Here is a 13,446-nt window from a genome sequence, read left to right on the forward strand (position 1 = left end):
AATAAGTCCTAGTTAAGTTAAACCCCGCCTTCCACCATTGTGCAGCATTGTGCAGCAACCAGAAGATGACATGACTATAAAATAAAACAAGCCCTAATGTGTTTTTTTGCAGCAAAAATTAATATAAGACCCTATCTTATTTTCGGGGAAACACAGTACTAAAATTCCTCCATCATCCTCGCCCGTGCTGCCTGGAACTGAAGGGAATGAGAGTTCACCAACATCTGGCCTGTTCCACAGTCCTCAATCCTGCTCTACATTTTGTGGAAGCATATGCCAGTTAGAAATAAGATGCTGGGCGAGTTAGATCCACATCAGGCCACTTCTTATATATTTGGCATCCTTGCAGTAATCTCCCACAGGGGCTCTTAACCAGTGATGCACTGAAATAGTCTAGGTGGGACACAGGATTTTCCTAAGATTTCTTAAGAATTATTTCTCTCTCAATCTCCACAATATCTTCCAAATGTGTCTTCTTCCATGTGCCATTTGCTGCTGCCCTTAGCTCTGGATACCCAGTGTTTCTCTTAATCCCTCTTCTCCTCTGCCCACCAATTTAGTGTAAATGATATATATATATAGTAGTAGTAGAATGACTGTAAACATATAAATGCCCTCCTTGAGAAAAGTGGGCTTTTTGTTTTCATCATAATGAGCAACAGATTCTGTAGAAGAGTTATTGGTGGGATGTAAGGTATCAAAGGTTGAGAACTACTGTTCTACTTTATATCAGTAGGGCTTCTTTTAAGTGGTATTATGGGTTAACTACAGTTGCAGAAAGGATGAGTGCCATAAAATGCTCCAAAGCCTTGAAAACAAATTAGCACAGGAGTGTAAATGGTACACTTCTTTCATCCATAGAACGGGAGCAACTGTGTTCACACACCCTGTTATTTTACGATTATAGTATGTATGCTCTTACCCAGTTCCTATGGCTGATGAAGATTTTGCCCCCTGAAAGACAGATGGTTTTTATTTCTAACTTTCTACTCCAATCACTGAGCCAGTGTTAAGGTCCCAAACTTCTAAGAATAATGATAGCAATCCAGCTGTCCAAAACAGTCTTCAGGCTTTGAGTGCTGATTATATCATATACACAAATGTCATAGTAGATTCCGAACTGAATTTATCCTGGTTTGCACTTGCTAGCACAGATTCACACAGCTTTGCCCTTTGCTTATTGTCTTTTCATTTTATGACTGTACATTTGATGACTGGCCTCAAAATCATACTCTACCTCTAAGGCCAATCAGGGGCTTTTCTGGGCCTGGTGAAATACCATTTTGTGCAGCAGAATCTTAAACTCTGATGCCTGGCATCAAAACAAATGCGGTATTTAAGGTCGATCAAATGCCTTTTCTTCTGGATGGATCAATCTTAACAAAAAATACCTCTGCCTTACAGATACCAGAGATTTGTGTTCAGTGGGCCCTTTTACAGGAACAGACTTATTTTGCACCTTCTGAATAATTTGATCAAAGAACATCTATCCTTTGGACTTTTATAATGTGTCTGAACTTCATGATGCTGTTCTCAGCTCAAATTCTGTGTAAAAATGCATATACTGGGGAAACTTACATCTGAAAAAGTACTGTATATTTCCATGTGTAAAATGACACTTTTGCCTAAAACAGAGGAAAAATTGAGGATTCCCCTCCACTTTCTTTGCAAAAAGCTGCTTTCCCCCTTGCAAAAAGTGGAGGGAGAAAGCAGCTTTTTGCAAAGAAAGTGGAGAGGGAAAGCAGGAAGGAATCAAAGCACTTTGATCCCTGCCTTCCCCTCCACTTTCTTGCAAAGAAAGAAATTTTGGGTTAGAAAAGTGGGGGGCATCTTATACATGGGGGCATCTTATACACGGAAAAATACGGTATATATTTGGGCAGAGCCTGAAAAAGTTACTCTTTGGATCACAGCTTCTCCAATCTTCCAGCCGCTGGCCATGCTCACTGGGAAGCTTGTGGAGGTGTAGTCCAAAACCCCAACATCTTCCAAGGATTAGGAAAGATGTATACAAAATTGTGTTTGTTAATGAACATTGTTCACCCTTAAGATGGAGCAACACCACAACAAATCCTTTGCATCCAAATTGGCACATTGGGTTATAAAGATGGAAAAGTGAAATCTGGCACCAAACTATAGAGTGATTTGCTGGCACCAAACGAGAACGGGAGAGGCAGCTGAACCTTCCAGTAAAGCTCAAGTTCTCCCTTGGCCATGCCAAGCACTGAAGTGCCATGGAGAGCTGTGATTGGGGCCATCATGTGCAGTCATCCTGCAGCTGCTCCACCAGCCATTTCATGGAGTTGTTGAATGAAGACAAAGCCATGCCTCACTATTCAGACAGTCTTTTTATGTTCTGGAATATTATGCCGTTTCCTTGTTCTCTGACTCATTTTGCTAAATCTTGCTGAAATCTTTCTACACCCCAGATGTTCTTGGACTACAATTCCCAGAAGCCTTCATTGCTAGCTGTGCTGGCCTGGATTTCTTAGAGTTGTAGTTCAAGAAGATCTGGCAACCAAAGGTTGGGAACCATTGATCTACATTATTATGACTGAGCATATATGTTGTGAAAGTATGATTGTTGTATGCACTTCCATTGTATAGGTGACATAGGGAACTGCATAGGCCCATTCCAGATCACAGCTATAGGCATTCCCCTTCATAGGAACATTGCTTTTTAAAAATAGAGATCAGGAATGCACAGATAATCTCATGGACAAGGGATGGAGTGGATAAAGATGTTTTCTGAAGGGTACAGAGTGGATTGGCCTTGATCTGTATGTTCCTCATTTGCTTACAGAGCAAGACAGAGGACTTCTGCATATGCCATGGAGAAATGAGATGGGACAAAATTATGACTGAATACAAAACTGCTAGATAGCTCAGTGGTTTAAGTCTCTGGCTGCGAAGCCAGAGAGTTGGAGTTCAATTCTCTATTGTGCCTCCCTGACAGGGGCTGGAGTTGATGATCTATAGGGTCCTTTCCAGCTGCGGTTCCAAGATTATTACAGTATATACAAAACTGGAATGAAATGGATAGAAACTGATTCATATATCTGCATTTTAAAACTAGGCCTCCCTGTATAACAACAGCAGCAGCATCTGTTATATAACTGGAAGATCTAACCGGGGGGTTCACACCTGGGTCCAGGAGGCCATGAATGCCTCTTTGAGAGAGGGAGTGGTCCTTACCACCTTGAAAGAGGCAGTAATTCAGCCACTCCTAAAAAAGCCTAACCTGGACCCAAGGCTGGTGGTTAACTACTGACCAGTGGTGAACCTCCCTTATTTGGGCAAAGTGTTGGAGTGGGTTGTGGCCAGGCAACTCCAGGTGCTGCTGGATGAAACAAATTTTCTGGATCCATTTCAATTGGGTTTCAGGCCGGGTTTTGGCATGGAGACTGCCTTGGTCGCCCTGTATGATGACCTTTGCCGGGAGAGAGACAGGGGGAGTGTGACCCTGTTGATACTCATGGACCTTTCATCAGCTTTTGACACCATTGACCATGGTGTCCTTCTGGATAGGCTGGCAGGGCTGGGAGTTGGGGGCACCGCTTTACGGTGCTTCCACTCCTTCCTGGCTGACTGTGTCCAGAGGGTGGTGTTGGGGAACAGTTGCTCTGTCCCATGCTGTTTATGTCATGGAGTTCCTCAGGGCTCGATACTGTCCCCCATGCTGTTTAACATCTACATGGAACCACTAGGAGAGGTCATCAGGAGGTTTAGGCTGAGGAGTCAGCAATATGCTGATGACACACAGCTCTACCTCTCATTTTCCACCAATCCAGGTGAGGCAGTTTCTGTGCTGAACTCGTGTCGGGACCTGATAATGGACTGGATGAGGGTTAATAAATTGAAACTCAATCCAGACAAGATGGAAGTGCTGTTAGTGGGTGCTTCACCGGACAGGCTGGAGGGTCATTTCCCTGCCCTGAATGGAGTTTCACTCCCCCTAAGGGACAGGGTCCACAGCCTGGGGGTGCTCCTGGACCCTAGTCTAACTCTGGAAGCCCAGGTGGACTTGGTGGCCAGGGGCATCTTCCTTCAACTATGGCCCTATCTGGATGAGCAGAGTCTCATGACAGTTACACACGCACCGGTAACTTCTCGCAGCGCGGCTGGTGAATGGTGGGGCCGCTAGAGAACACATCAAGTCAATTCTGTTTAAATTACATTGGCTACCAGTTGCTGCCTGGGCAAAATTCAAAGTGCTTGTTTTGACATATAAAGCCCTAAACGGCTTGGGCCCTGGATACTTGAAGGACCGCCTCCTTGCATATGAACCTACCCAGCAGTGAAGATCTAGCCAGGAGGCCCTTTTGAAAGAGCCGTTCCTCAAGGAGGTAAGAGGGATGGCTTGTAGACAAAGGACCTTTTCGGCAGCTGCCCCCAGACTATGGTACACAATCCCAACTGAAATTCGTCTGGTGCCAACGCTGATGACATTTTGGTGCCATGTCAAAACTTTCCTTTTCCAGAAGGCTTTTAATTGAAATAATATCAACCGTGGGTCCTGATGGCAATTTTTAGAGTATATATTTTAATTGTATTTTAAATTTTTTTTTACTGTATTTTAATTGTAAGCTGCCCAGAGACCTTTGGCTAGTGTGGGAGGCATATAAGTTAAATAAATAAATAAAATAAATAATACCAATCAATCTTTTTAAAATTTTGATTGACTGCCTGGTATTTTTTAATAATAATAATAATAAACGTGTCATCAATTCAATTCTGACAGGTGGCAACACTTTTCAGGGTTTTCCAGGTAGAGAATACTCAGAGATAGTTTTCCATTCCCTGTATCCAGTACATAGGTATTTAAAAGAATAACCCAATGCAATATTTTGCCATATAGTAATGACTAAAGTAGAATGACATGTGGCAAACTTATACAGAATGGTCCAAATTAATCTTCTAAATGGTTTTCATGGAGCCTGTTCAGAGTTCAGATTTCTGTGGAGACCTGGATTCAAATCTTGACTTGACCATGAAGCTTATATGGTGACTTTGGGCAAGTCACTTCTCTTAGTCTAACCCACCTCCTAGAATGTTTGGAAGGAGCACAATGGGGAGGAATACCATGTGTGCAGCTTTGAGCTCCCTGGATATAAAACAAGGATATAAACATAACTAATGGTGTGAAGTAAATAAAATAAAATATTCTTTTACAGTTAGTTTACTAGCAGACAAATTGGCAGCCATTGGGTCAAATTGGGTTTCTGAGGATGTGATTACTCCCATTCTCAATGTTGTACTTCAGTGGTCTCCAACCTTGGGCCTCCAGATGTTCTTGGACTTCAACTCCCAGAAATCCTGGCCAGCAGAGGTGGTGGTGAAGGGTTCTGGGAGTTGTAGTCCAAGAACCTCTGGAGGCCCAAGGTTGGGGACCACTGTTGTACTTGATGGTTGAAGTTGAGCAGCACCTGTAGCTAATGGGTCTTGTAAACTGCCAGTTTCCCAGAGATGGACCATTGTCTTTTACCCTGGCAAAGCTAGCCATCCATCACTGGTCTAACGTTTGTGGGCACTGGCATCTGCGGCTAGAGATTTTTTTGGGGATTGGTGATGTCACATTTTAGGACTACGGACCCTACAATCAAGGACATGGAGCTCCTTGGAATTGCAAAACAGCTACCTTGCCAAGGTCTTGTTGAAGCAGCAAGTGAACAATAATAAGGAAAGCCTAGATCTCTGGGGTTGGTATCTACTGGGACTCTCCTGAGGATCCAGCCTCGTATATGCCTTTTTCTCAGTTTTTATGCAACCTCTCTGTGGAATTTCAAAAAGCAAACAAATCAAAAGATAACGGAGGGGGAAAATATATAGTCCTTTGCTAGGAAGTCCACATTTTCAGCTGAATGCTTTGCTCTACCCAGCTGCGTTTAAGACTCTGAAGTGCTTTTGCAGGCTCTGGGGCAAAAGACCAAGAACGATTTCATGGCATCCACAGCTTAGCTGCAGATGCTACACTTGCTAACGAACATGGTTTTGTTTTGGTTTGGTATTTTCATTTCATTTCCTCCCTGCCCCCCCACTTCCTAGGAGACAAACAGTATCTTGCTAATTTGGTGTAGGAGAGAGAAATTCTCAATGCAGCCAGGTTTCATGTCTATTAATTTAAGGAGATAGGAAGAAATGAAAAGAGAAAGAAACAAAAAAATGGAATTGATATGCAGCATGCATTAACCTGGCAAGAATTTTAATGCTTGTTCTTTTTTTTTGAAAGCGCTTGATGCGGTTCAATAGTCTAATCCTCTCGATCTTCAGAACAGATTGAGAGAAAATGGTAGCCTGGATCTTCAAACTACCACCAGCTGAATAGGACAGGGATTCACATCTCCTGGGTTCTAACAAGAGCAGCTTTCTCCAAGGAGGGGTGGACTACAACTCCCATGGCCACATCCACTGGCTGTGCTTGGTGAGGATGATAAGAATAAACCATCCTAAATGTGCTGTGTTGGGGAAACCCAGTCTAGGCACAGACTAATTGAAAAAAATGTTGTTTTAGTAAAGAGCAAATGCAACAAGGTTGTCTTTTGAAAGAAAATCCAGGTCACTTATGGACACATGTTGTGCCATCACTACAAGTAAGGCACCAGCAAATTTATGATGTACAGCCAATTATAGCAAATAAAAGGCTGTCATGATAATCTAAACTGATACCGGAGCCGAATCAAACTAGATTTTAGTATGCAGAGGAACCCACGATGACAGGCCAAAACATTCACAGCAGGGAGCCAAAGAGTGAAGGCTATATATCAGGGCCCAGGAAGGCTACACATAAAGATACCAAAAGATAAGAGGAACTGATACTCTTTCCTCCGCATCCTGGCCATAGGCCAAGGGCACATGGGGCACACAATATGCGTATCTATAGGGAATCAATAGATCAGCGTAGTTGGCATCACTACTCAATGAAAGGCAAGATCCAAACTTGGGGTACAAATGACCAATAGAAATGTAATACTTTATGGCTCTTTGTTTATATCATTATAAAATGTTTGTACACTGTATTTTTAGGGTCTTCTCTGCTTTTAAGAGAAGTCCCCAGCTGACCTTTTCTTTGCTGCTATTCAATAAAATTGGGTGTTTGGTCCAGCTGGTTGTGTCTATGCCTGATTCCTTGCCAGAGAATCTGAGGACCCAGGTTTGGCCGGTAACAAAACTACTGTACCTCCTGGCAGAAAATCATATCTCTGCTGTGTAGTAACTGTTGCATTTTGTGTATATATAATACAGAGGGGGGTACTGTTAGCAAAAGATTGCATAGGTCAGATTAGCAGGGCTCATTTGTTAGCACATTCCATAGCACATTGCATGTACAGTGGTTCTATCAACAGTCTTGTATATAGCTGTGGCCAAAATGTTTTCTCCCTTTACCTCACAGCATCGCAACTTCCTGAAAACAGCTCCATCTACACATCAAAGTTTACCACATCATATAGATAAAAGAAGGATGTGACAGTCCAAGGGAATGGAGAGATTAGTAACTATAGAAACTCTGGGAAAAATAGGTAACTTGTTTCTTTTTGTGATTTTCCTCTTTAGCATAATTGTGTAACTGGATGTAAGAATACTCTTTAGCTCTCTGAACCCTTTACCCCTTTTCCTATCCATGCCTATTCCTCCTTTACTCCCTACTCCAATTCCTATTCTCAGTGAAAATGAATAAAAAAAGATTGCCACTTATCCCAGCTACCTATCAAATGATAGAAGAGCTAATTGCTCATGTGTTGTCTATATATAGTCAACAATTTGCATGTATATTACTGCTATTAATAATGCCACTGTCACTTTGATCGTTCACTACCAATACAATCTACCGTTCCTCATATCGCTTGGTCCCTATGCTACTACCAAGTGCTTGATGTGTATGATGTATACTGACCTGTGACAACTATCTACATCTCTGAGGAAGGGGGCTGTAATCCACAGAGGACATAGCAAAGGAAATCTCTTAGTCTTCAGGGTGCCATCTCTCTTTCCTTTTTATTTTTTTAATACATTTTGAAACAGACTAACATGAAAACTGTCTGCAGAGGGACACACACATTCCCCGTAAGACTATCTGAATCACTGTTGTAGCTGTGTACTGTATAACTTCCCTGGGAGACATTCCCAGAGGAGAGAATTGGACAGAACACACAACTTCCACTGAAGGTAAGGCAACTTTCCCCCTCTATATCTCGGCCATGGCATACAACCTCTCTGCCAAGATTAGCTCAGGATCAGCTACTATCGAATTCTATAGCACAGAATGGGCAACTATAGAATGCAAGGGAAGTCAGTGGATATCCATTGCCATTTGACACAGTACTCCTTCTCCATTTAAGGCAAGATGCTGATTTGGGGCCACATGACTATGCCTACCTCAACAGCTTCAGACTCTCCCAGTTCACCCCTAAGAATTGAAATGGTGAGTTAGAGCAAAAGTCCAGAATTGAGAGTGATGTCCCTCTGGCATACTGTAGAGGCTGGAAAAGTTACTTTTGAGGAGTTGACAACTCCCCACACTGACTGAATGATTCTTGCAGAATATTCTACCCAAAACAAAATTCCCCAGGCTCTGATCCTACAGCATAAGACTAGCCACTCTCTAGCTCTACCTAAGAGGAAGAAGCCAGACTCACATGCTCCAGACTGACACTGATATTACAGAAAGGGTTCAGGAGTGAGATGGCAGGCCCAACTATAAAGCCGCTCAAGTAGTGCTTAGGACTAACTGATGCAACATCTACTGTAATTATGCTCAGAGCTTAGAAGTTCCTTATCTGTGCAGCTCCCTTGACAATCTTAGTTCCTGTTTATTGGATTAGTAGGTAGGAATCTGAGCCATGCAACACTTATGCTTGGTAGGAACGAACACTCTTTGCGGATGGAGTGGATAGGAAGCAAGAGAAACCAGAGCGATACAGTAAACAGATGTCTATAAGGGTAGATAATTGTGGCATAGCATGTGCTCATAATAACTGAGTACACTAATTTCTCATAACACACTAACAGTTCTTCCCATGAAACCTCACATAACTGTACAGCACTGAATGCCATAATTTTATTTCAGATTATGAAAACTAATAATTGGAACTAATAGTTGGGGAAATGGAAATGGCTGCTAATGCCTAATCATCATTAGAGCCTCTTATTATCCCTCAGAATTCTGTTTTCAATCAATGTATAAAATGACACAATAAATTGCGCATCTACAAAACAAATTCACTGCATTTTAAAATTTCTTTCAAAAAACAACCATTCTTGTTGCTTGAACCAAGTTTTCTTTTTTAAATAAACACTTGGGAAACTGAAGGCATCACCAATCACTGTTCACATGGAGACACCAATTCTGCCTTCCCATAATTACAGACAAACATCTTTCATAATACATTATCAACTTATTACCTAGTAGGCTCCGGGAAACATTAATTACAGTGTTGTTATTTTTTTTCTTTTAAATTAATGTGAGAAAGTGTTTCAGCAGAACTATTTCGATGGAAAATAAACATGTTATTTTTGGGGAGAGGGAGAGAAACAAAGAGGAGGAAGAGAAAAAGGAACAGGCTTTCATGTGTAGGAGCAGCAAGTTTTCAATAGGAAAAACAAAATAAAATAAAAGACTGAGGAACATTAAAGATTAACAAATATATTTCAATTGCAACTGGATTCCAATCCACTTGTTGAATGGCCAATGAAGTCAAAATTCACACCGAAAGAAATCTGTTAGTCTTAAAGGTGCCACAATGCTCTGTCTCTGTCTGTCTGTCTCTCTCCCTCTCTCTCTCCCCCCCCCTCTGTGTGTGTGTGTTTTCACAGGTAATATGACAGAAGGTATGTGTACACTTACCTTCTCTAGTAGTTGCCTAAGTTGTCTGCTTTTGGCGTCTCTGGAGCAGAGGTTTTGTTCTGGTGCCACGACTGTGCAAATGCATCGCCCATCTGGGTCTTGAGCCGAACTGTACACCTGCCAACCTTCTTTGGGACTAATCTGAGTCTGTAAAGAAGATAATGAGGCCCAGGAATAAGTAGGCATTTTTTCTGTATGGTCCTCTGAAATCTTCGTATCTAACTGGTTTAAAAATATTTGTGAATCAATGAATGCCTAATAAACAAATGGGCTTTCTTATTTTCAAAACTGATATCTTGGAGGTGTACAGATTTTTGTAACTGGAAGACTTGGTACAAGAGACAACCACAAAACAGGTATGCACAAATCACATTTGGTGTTTCTTTCACTTTTTAGAGGAATTCCTCTCAGTTTTGTTTGGAGAGGCTGGTGTGGCCCCCTAGAAGCTTCTGGAACCAGAAAAATGCCCTTGATCTCCAGAGCTTACCCATCTCTTCTTAAAAATTGATCAATAAATAACTGAGTTTAGACTTAGACAACCCATGTTTCGTATGCTGACTGGGGTTGATGGGAACTCTACTCCAAAGCATCTGGGTCCTCCAGTTTGATTCCTCCAAACCACAATGCCCAAAGTGCACATCAGGTAGTTTTAAAGTGGCACAGAAATGTTTCTTCTAGCTTGCATGTCAAATCAACTTTATACTGTATCTATAAAAGAGATGGCATTGACAACTGTTGTTAACTATGCAGAGCTTTTCATTTCTTTTAGGATAAGGAAGAGGGATTTTGACAAAAAGCCTGTTTATGTCTGAAAGGAATGGATTGCAGTCAGGTCGGATTTTCTGCAGGGATCATTTTATACTATCCACTCCAGGAAGAAGACAGCAAAGGCTTTGAACAAAATATGGGGGTTGAGGGAGGCGGGAAATCCATCACAGAAATACAAGGAAACAAGGCTACAAGGGATGTTCCTTCACCAACACCATTCAAGCCTCAGAGGACTTTCGAGACAGACAGTAAACACTCTAAAAAGAATAGTCATCAGCAGACCTGAAGACAGATTTGGGAAGCGTTCTAGCTTTTTCATTATTAGGAAACAAAGGTTTCTTTGTGTCACATTCTAGTGGCTTCTTCAGCTGGAAAAGAACAGGCAGAAGAATGAGGGTGTGGAATGGGTCATAGTATACAGGGCTGCCCTGACAGTTTTTCAGTCTGAGGTAAAATACATATATCACACCTCTCTTTTAAAAGGTGCATAAAGCTTAAGGGAGGCAAAATTGTTTGGTGCCAAAAACAGAAATTCCCCACAAATACCTCTCCCTGGTAGTAAACATTAAATAAAACAAATGCAATAATCATCAATTCAGTAACACTCTTTTTCCTTTCGAGGACACTGAAAACTAGGCCACTGAGGCAAACACTTCACCCTGCCTAATGCTCAGAATAGCCTGGCACTATTTCAGACAGCAGGGTACATCACAACTTTGAACACAATGCTCCATTAAACATAAAAAAATAACTCCTGAAAAAAAATTAGCATAGTATTCAGAAAGTCAGACTAGATCATTTCCCACAATGGGTTAGCAATCTCCTTGTAAGGAGTTATTACATTGGGAAATATTCAAATATGGCAGGGTTGGGCAACTATGGCCCTCTAAATCAGTGGTCCCTAACCTTGGGTAATCCAGGTGATCTTGGACTGCAACTCCCAGAACCCCTGGCCAGCACAGCTGGTGGTGAAGGCTTCTGGGAATTGCAGTCCGAGAACATTTGGGGACCCAAGGTTGGGAACTGCTGCTCTAGATGTTTTTGGCCTACACCTTCTATCATAACTAGCCAACATACCCAATGGTGAGGCAGAGCGGAGTTGTATCAAGAATATTTGGAGAGCCATGGTTGACTACCACCTACAAACCATTTGAAACAGTACCATTTGTTCCGTTGCCTTTGGACTTCTGCAAATGAAAATCCAGCCCTGGAAGTCCACTTTTGGAGCTCTGTGCTTATCTTGCTATACAGGGTCAATATAGCCTCTAAACAATTAGACCATTTTAAGGAACCTGATACCTATGGACACCAAACAGATGAAGAAGCTATTGAAACCACATGGGCAGCTCCTCTCTATAGATACAACACATTCAAAACAAACACAACCCTTGCTAATGTAGGATTGGTATGCTTCTGTCACACAAAGTAACATTTCATAATTCTTTGGTCCATTGGGGAAAATACAGCAACTATATCATATGCCAGCTGAAATTTTGTTACTTAGCATAAGAAAAAAAGTAACTTTCAGTCCATTCGTGTCTGTCAAAGAGTCCTCACAGTGATTCTTGAGTATGCGCATGCACACTGGCTTGGTGCATGTGTGTGCCTCCTCTCCTGAGAAGCAAGGCTGGGACTATCCAACAAACAGCAACAGAGCATGGATAGAGTTCCTACTCCAGTCCTCTGAAAATGCCGGCCACAGAGACTGGCGAAATGTCAGGAAGAACACCCTTCAGAATATGGCCAAAGAGCCTGAAAAACCCACAACAACCAGCTGGGACTTTTTATTTGCTGTTTAGAAATGGATTGTATGTTACAAATTTTCTTATGCTAAGCAATCTATTATATATTTATTCTGTTTAGATACCATCTGCATGATTTACTTGTCATTACCATTCAAAAATAAAATGTTATTAGAAATTTGCTTCAGAATTTTTCACCTAGTGAAAGGATAAAGGTCAGTGTTAGCGAGTGAGAATGTCCACATTCTGTTCTAGGCAAAAAATGCATAAAAGATTATTTTAACAGATTTTATCAAAAAATATGTTGGAAGATGTCATTTTGAATGGCAAAGATGCATATTTTTCAGAGAACAATCCGATATCACATAAGAAATGACCCTGGGACCTGTAATGTGTCTTTTTGAAATAACCAAGTCAAGAAGTGACATATTCAGAATACGTGACACAGACATCCAGCCCCTTTACCTCACTCATGACACTCCCTCTCTTAAGCCAGGTAGGGACTTTTAAGACATAAGCTATCTTTTAAAAATATGTCATAGAATCATAAGAGTTTAGAGCTGGCAGGGATGTTTGATCAAGAGCAGCCTTCCAAGTGGGAAATTTGCAATTTCTGCTCGAAAAACAGCAGTGTTGGCTTAAACATATGAAGTGAAATCCACTGCCTCCGAAGGATGCTTCTCTGAACAATATTGAACTAAACACAGCTTGCGTTCTGTTTCTATCCAGGGGTTCTTATTCTAGCCTCTAGAGCAAAAGAAAAATAAGTCAGTTTCATCTTCTGCATAACAATTCTTCAGCTGTTTTAGGAAAACTCTCATACCAGCCTTTCCTCTTTTCCCCCCAGAGCCTAAGCACACCTAACTCCTTCAGTGAGCCCTCTCAGGACTTCCAGACCTCGCATTATCCTAGACATGCTCCAATTTACACCTCTTTTGGAAAAGCTTTGATCATGGTATCATATGGGGACACCAAACAACCTCACATCTAGGTTGATCTTTGGATTGTTTGAGCAATGTAACAAAAGAATGTTCGGTCAGATCTGTCTCTGGCTCTGTTGTGTTTGTAGAATTTTAAATGGAAGGAGAAAATAAA

At 41.5% G+C, this 13,446-nt stretch overlaps 1 protein-coding gene and 1 long non-coding RNA gene across 4 annotated transcripts in view; both read right to left on the minus strand.

The window, feature by feature from the left end:
* Positions 1-13,446, minus strand: part of LOC144588654 (uncharacterized) — a 364,336-nt gene that overhangs the window by 118,507 nt on the left and 232,383 nt on the right. The window lies entirely within an intron of this gene.
* Positions 1-13,446, minus strand: part of OLFM3 (olfactomedin 3) — a 219,924-nt gene that overhangs the window by 49,475 nt on the left and 157,003 nt on the right. For all 3 annotated transcript variants that reach the window (XM_020788726.3, XM_020788725.3, XM_072998022.2), the window contains exon 2: positions 9,842-9,988. In XM_020788726.3, coding sequence (XP_020644385.1) covers positions 9,842-9,988 — 147 coding nt within the window. The remainder of the gene's footprint in view (positions 1-9,841; positions 9,989-13,446) is intronic.

This window comes from Pogona vitticeps, chromosome 4 (assembly GCF_051106095.1).
Source record: "Pogona vitticeps strain Pit_001003342236 chromosome 4, PviZW2.1, whole genome shotgun sequence".
Taxonomy (NCBI): Eukaryota; Metazoa; Chordata; class Lepidosauria; order Squamata; family Agamidae; genus Pogona; species Pogona vitticeps.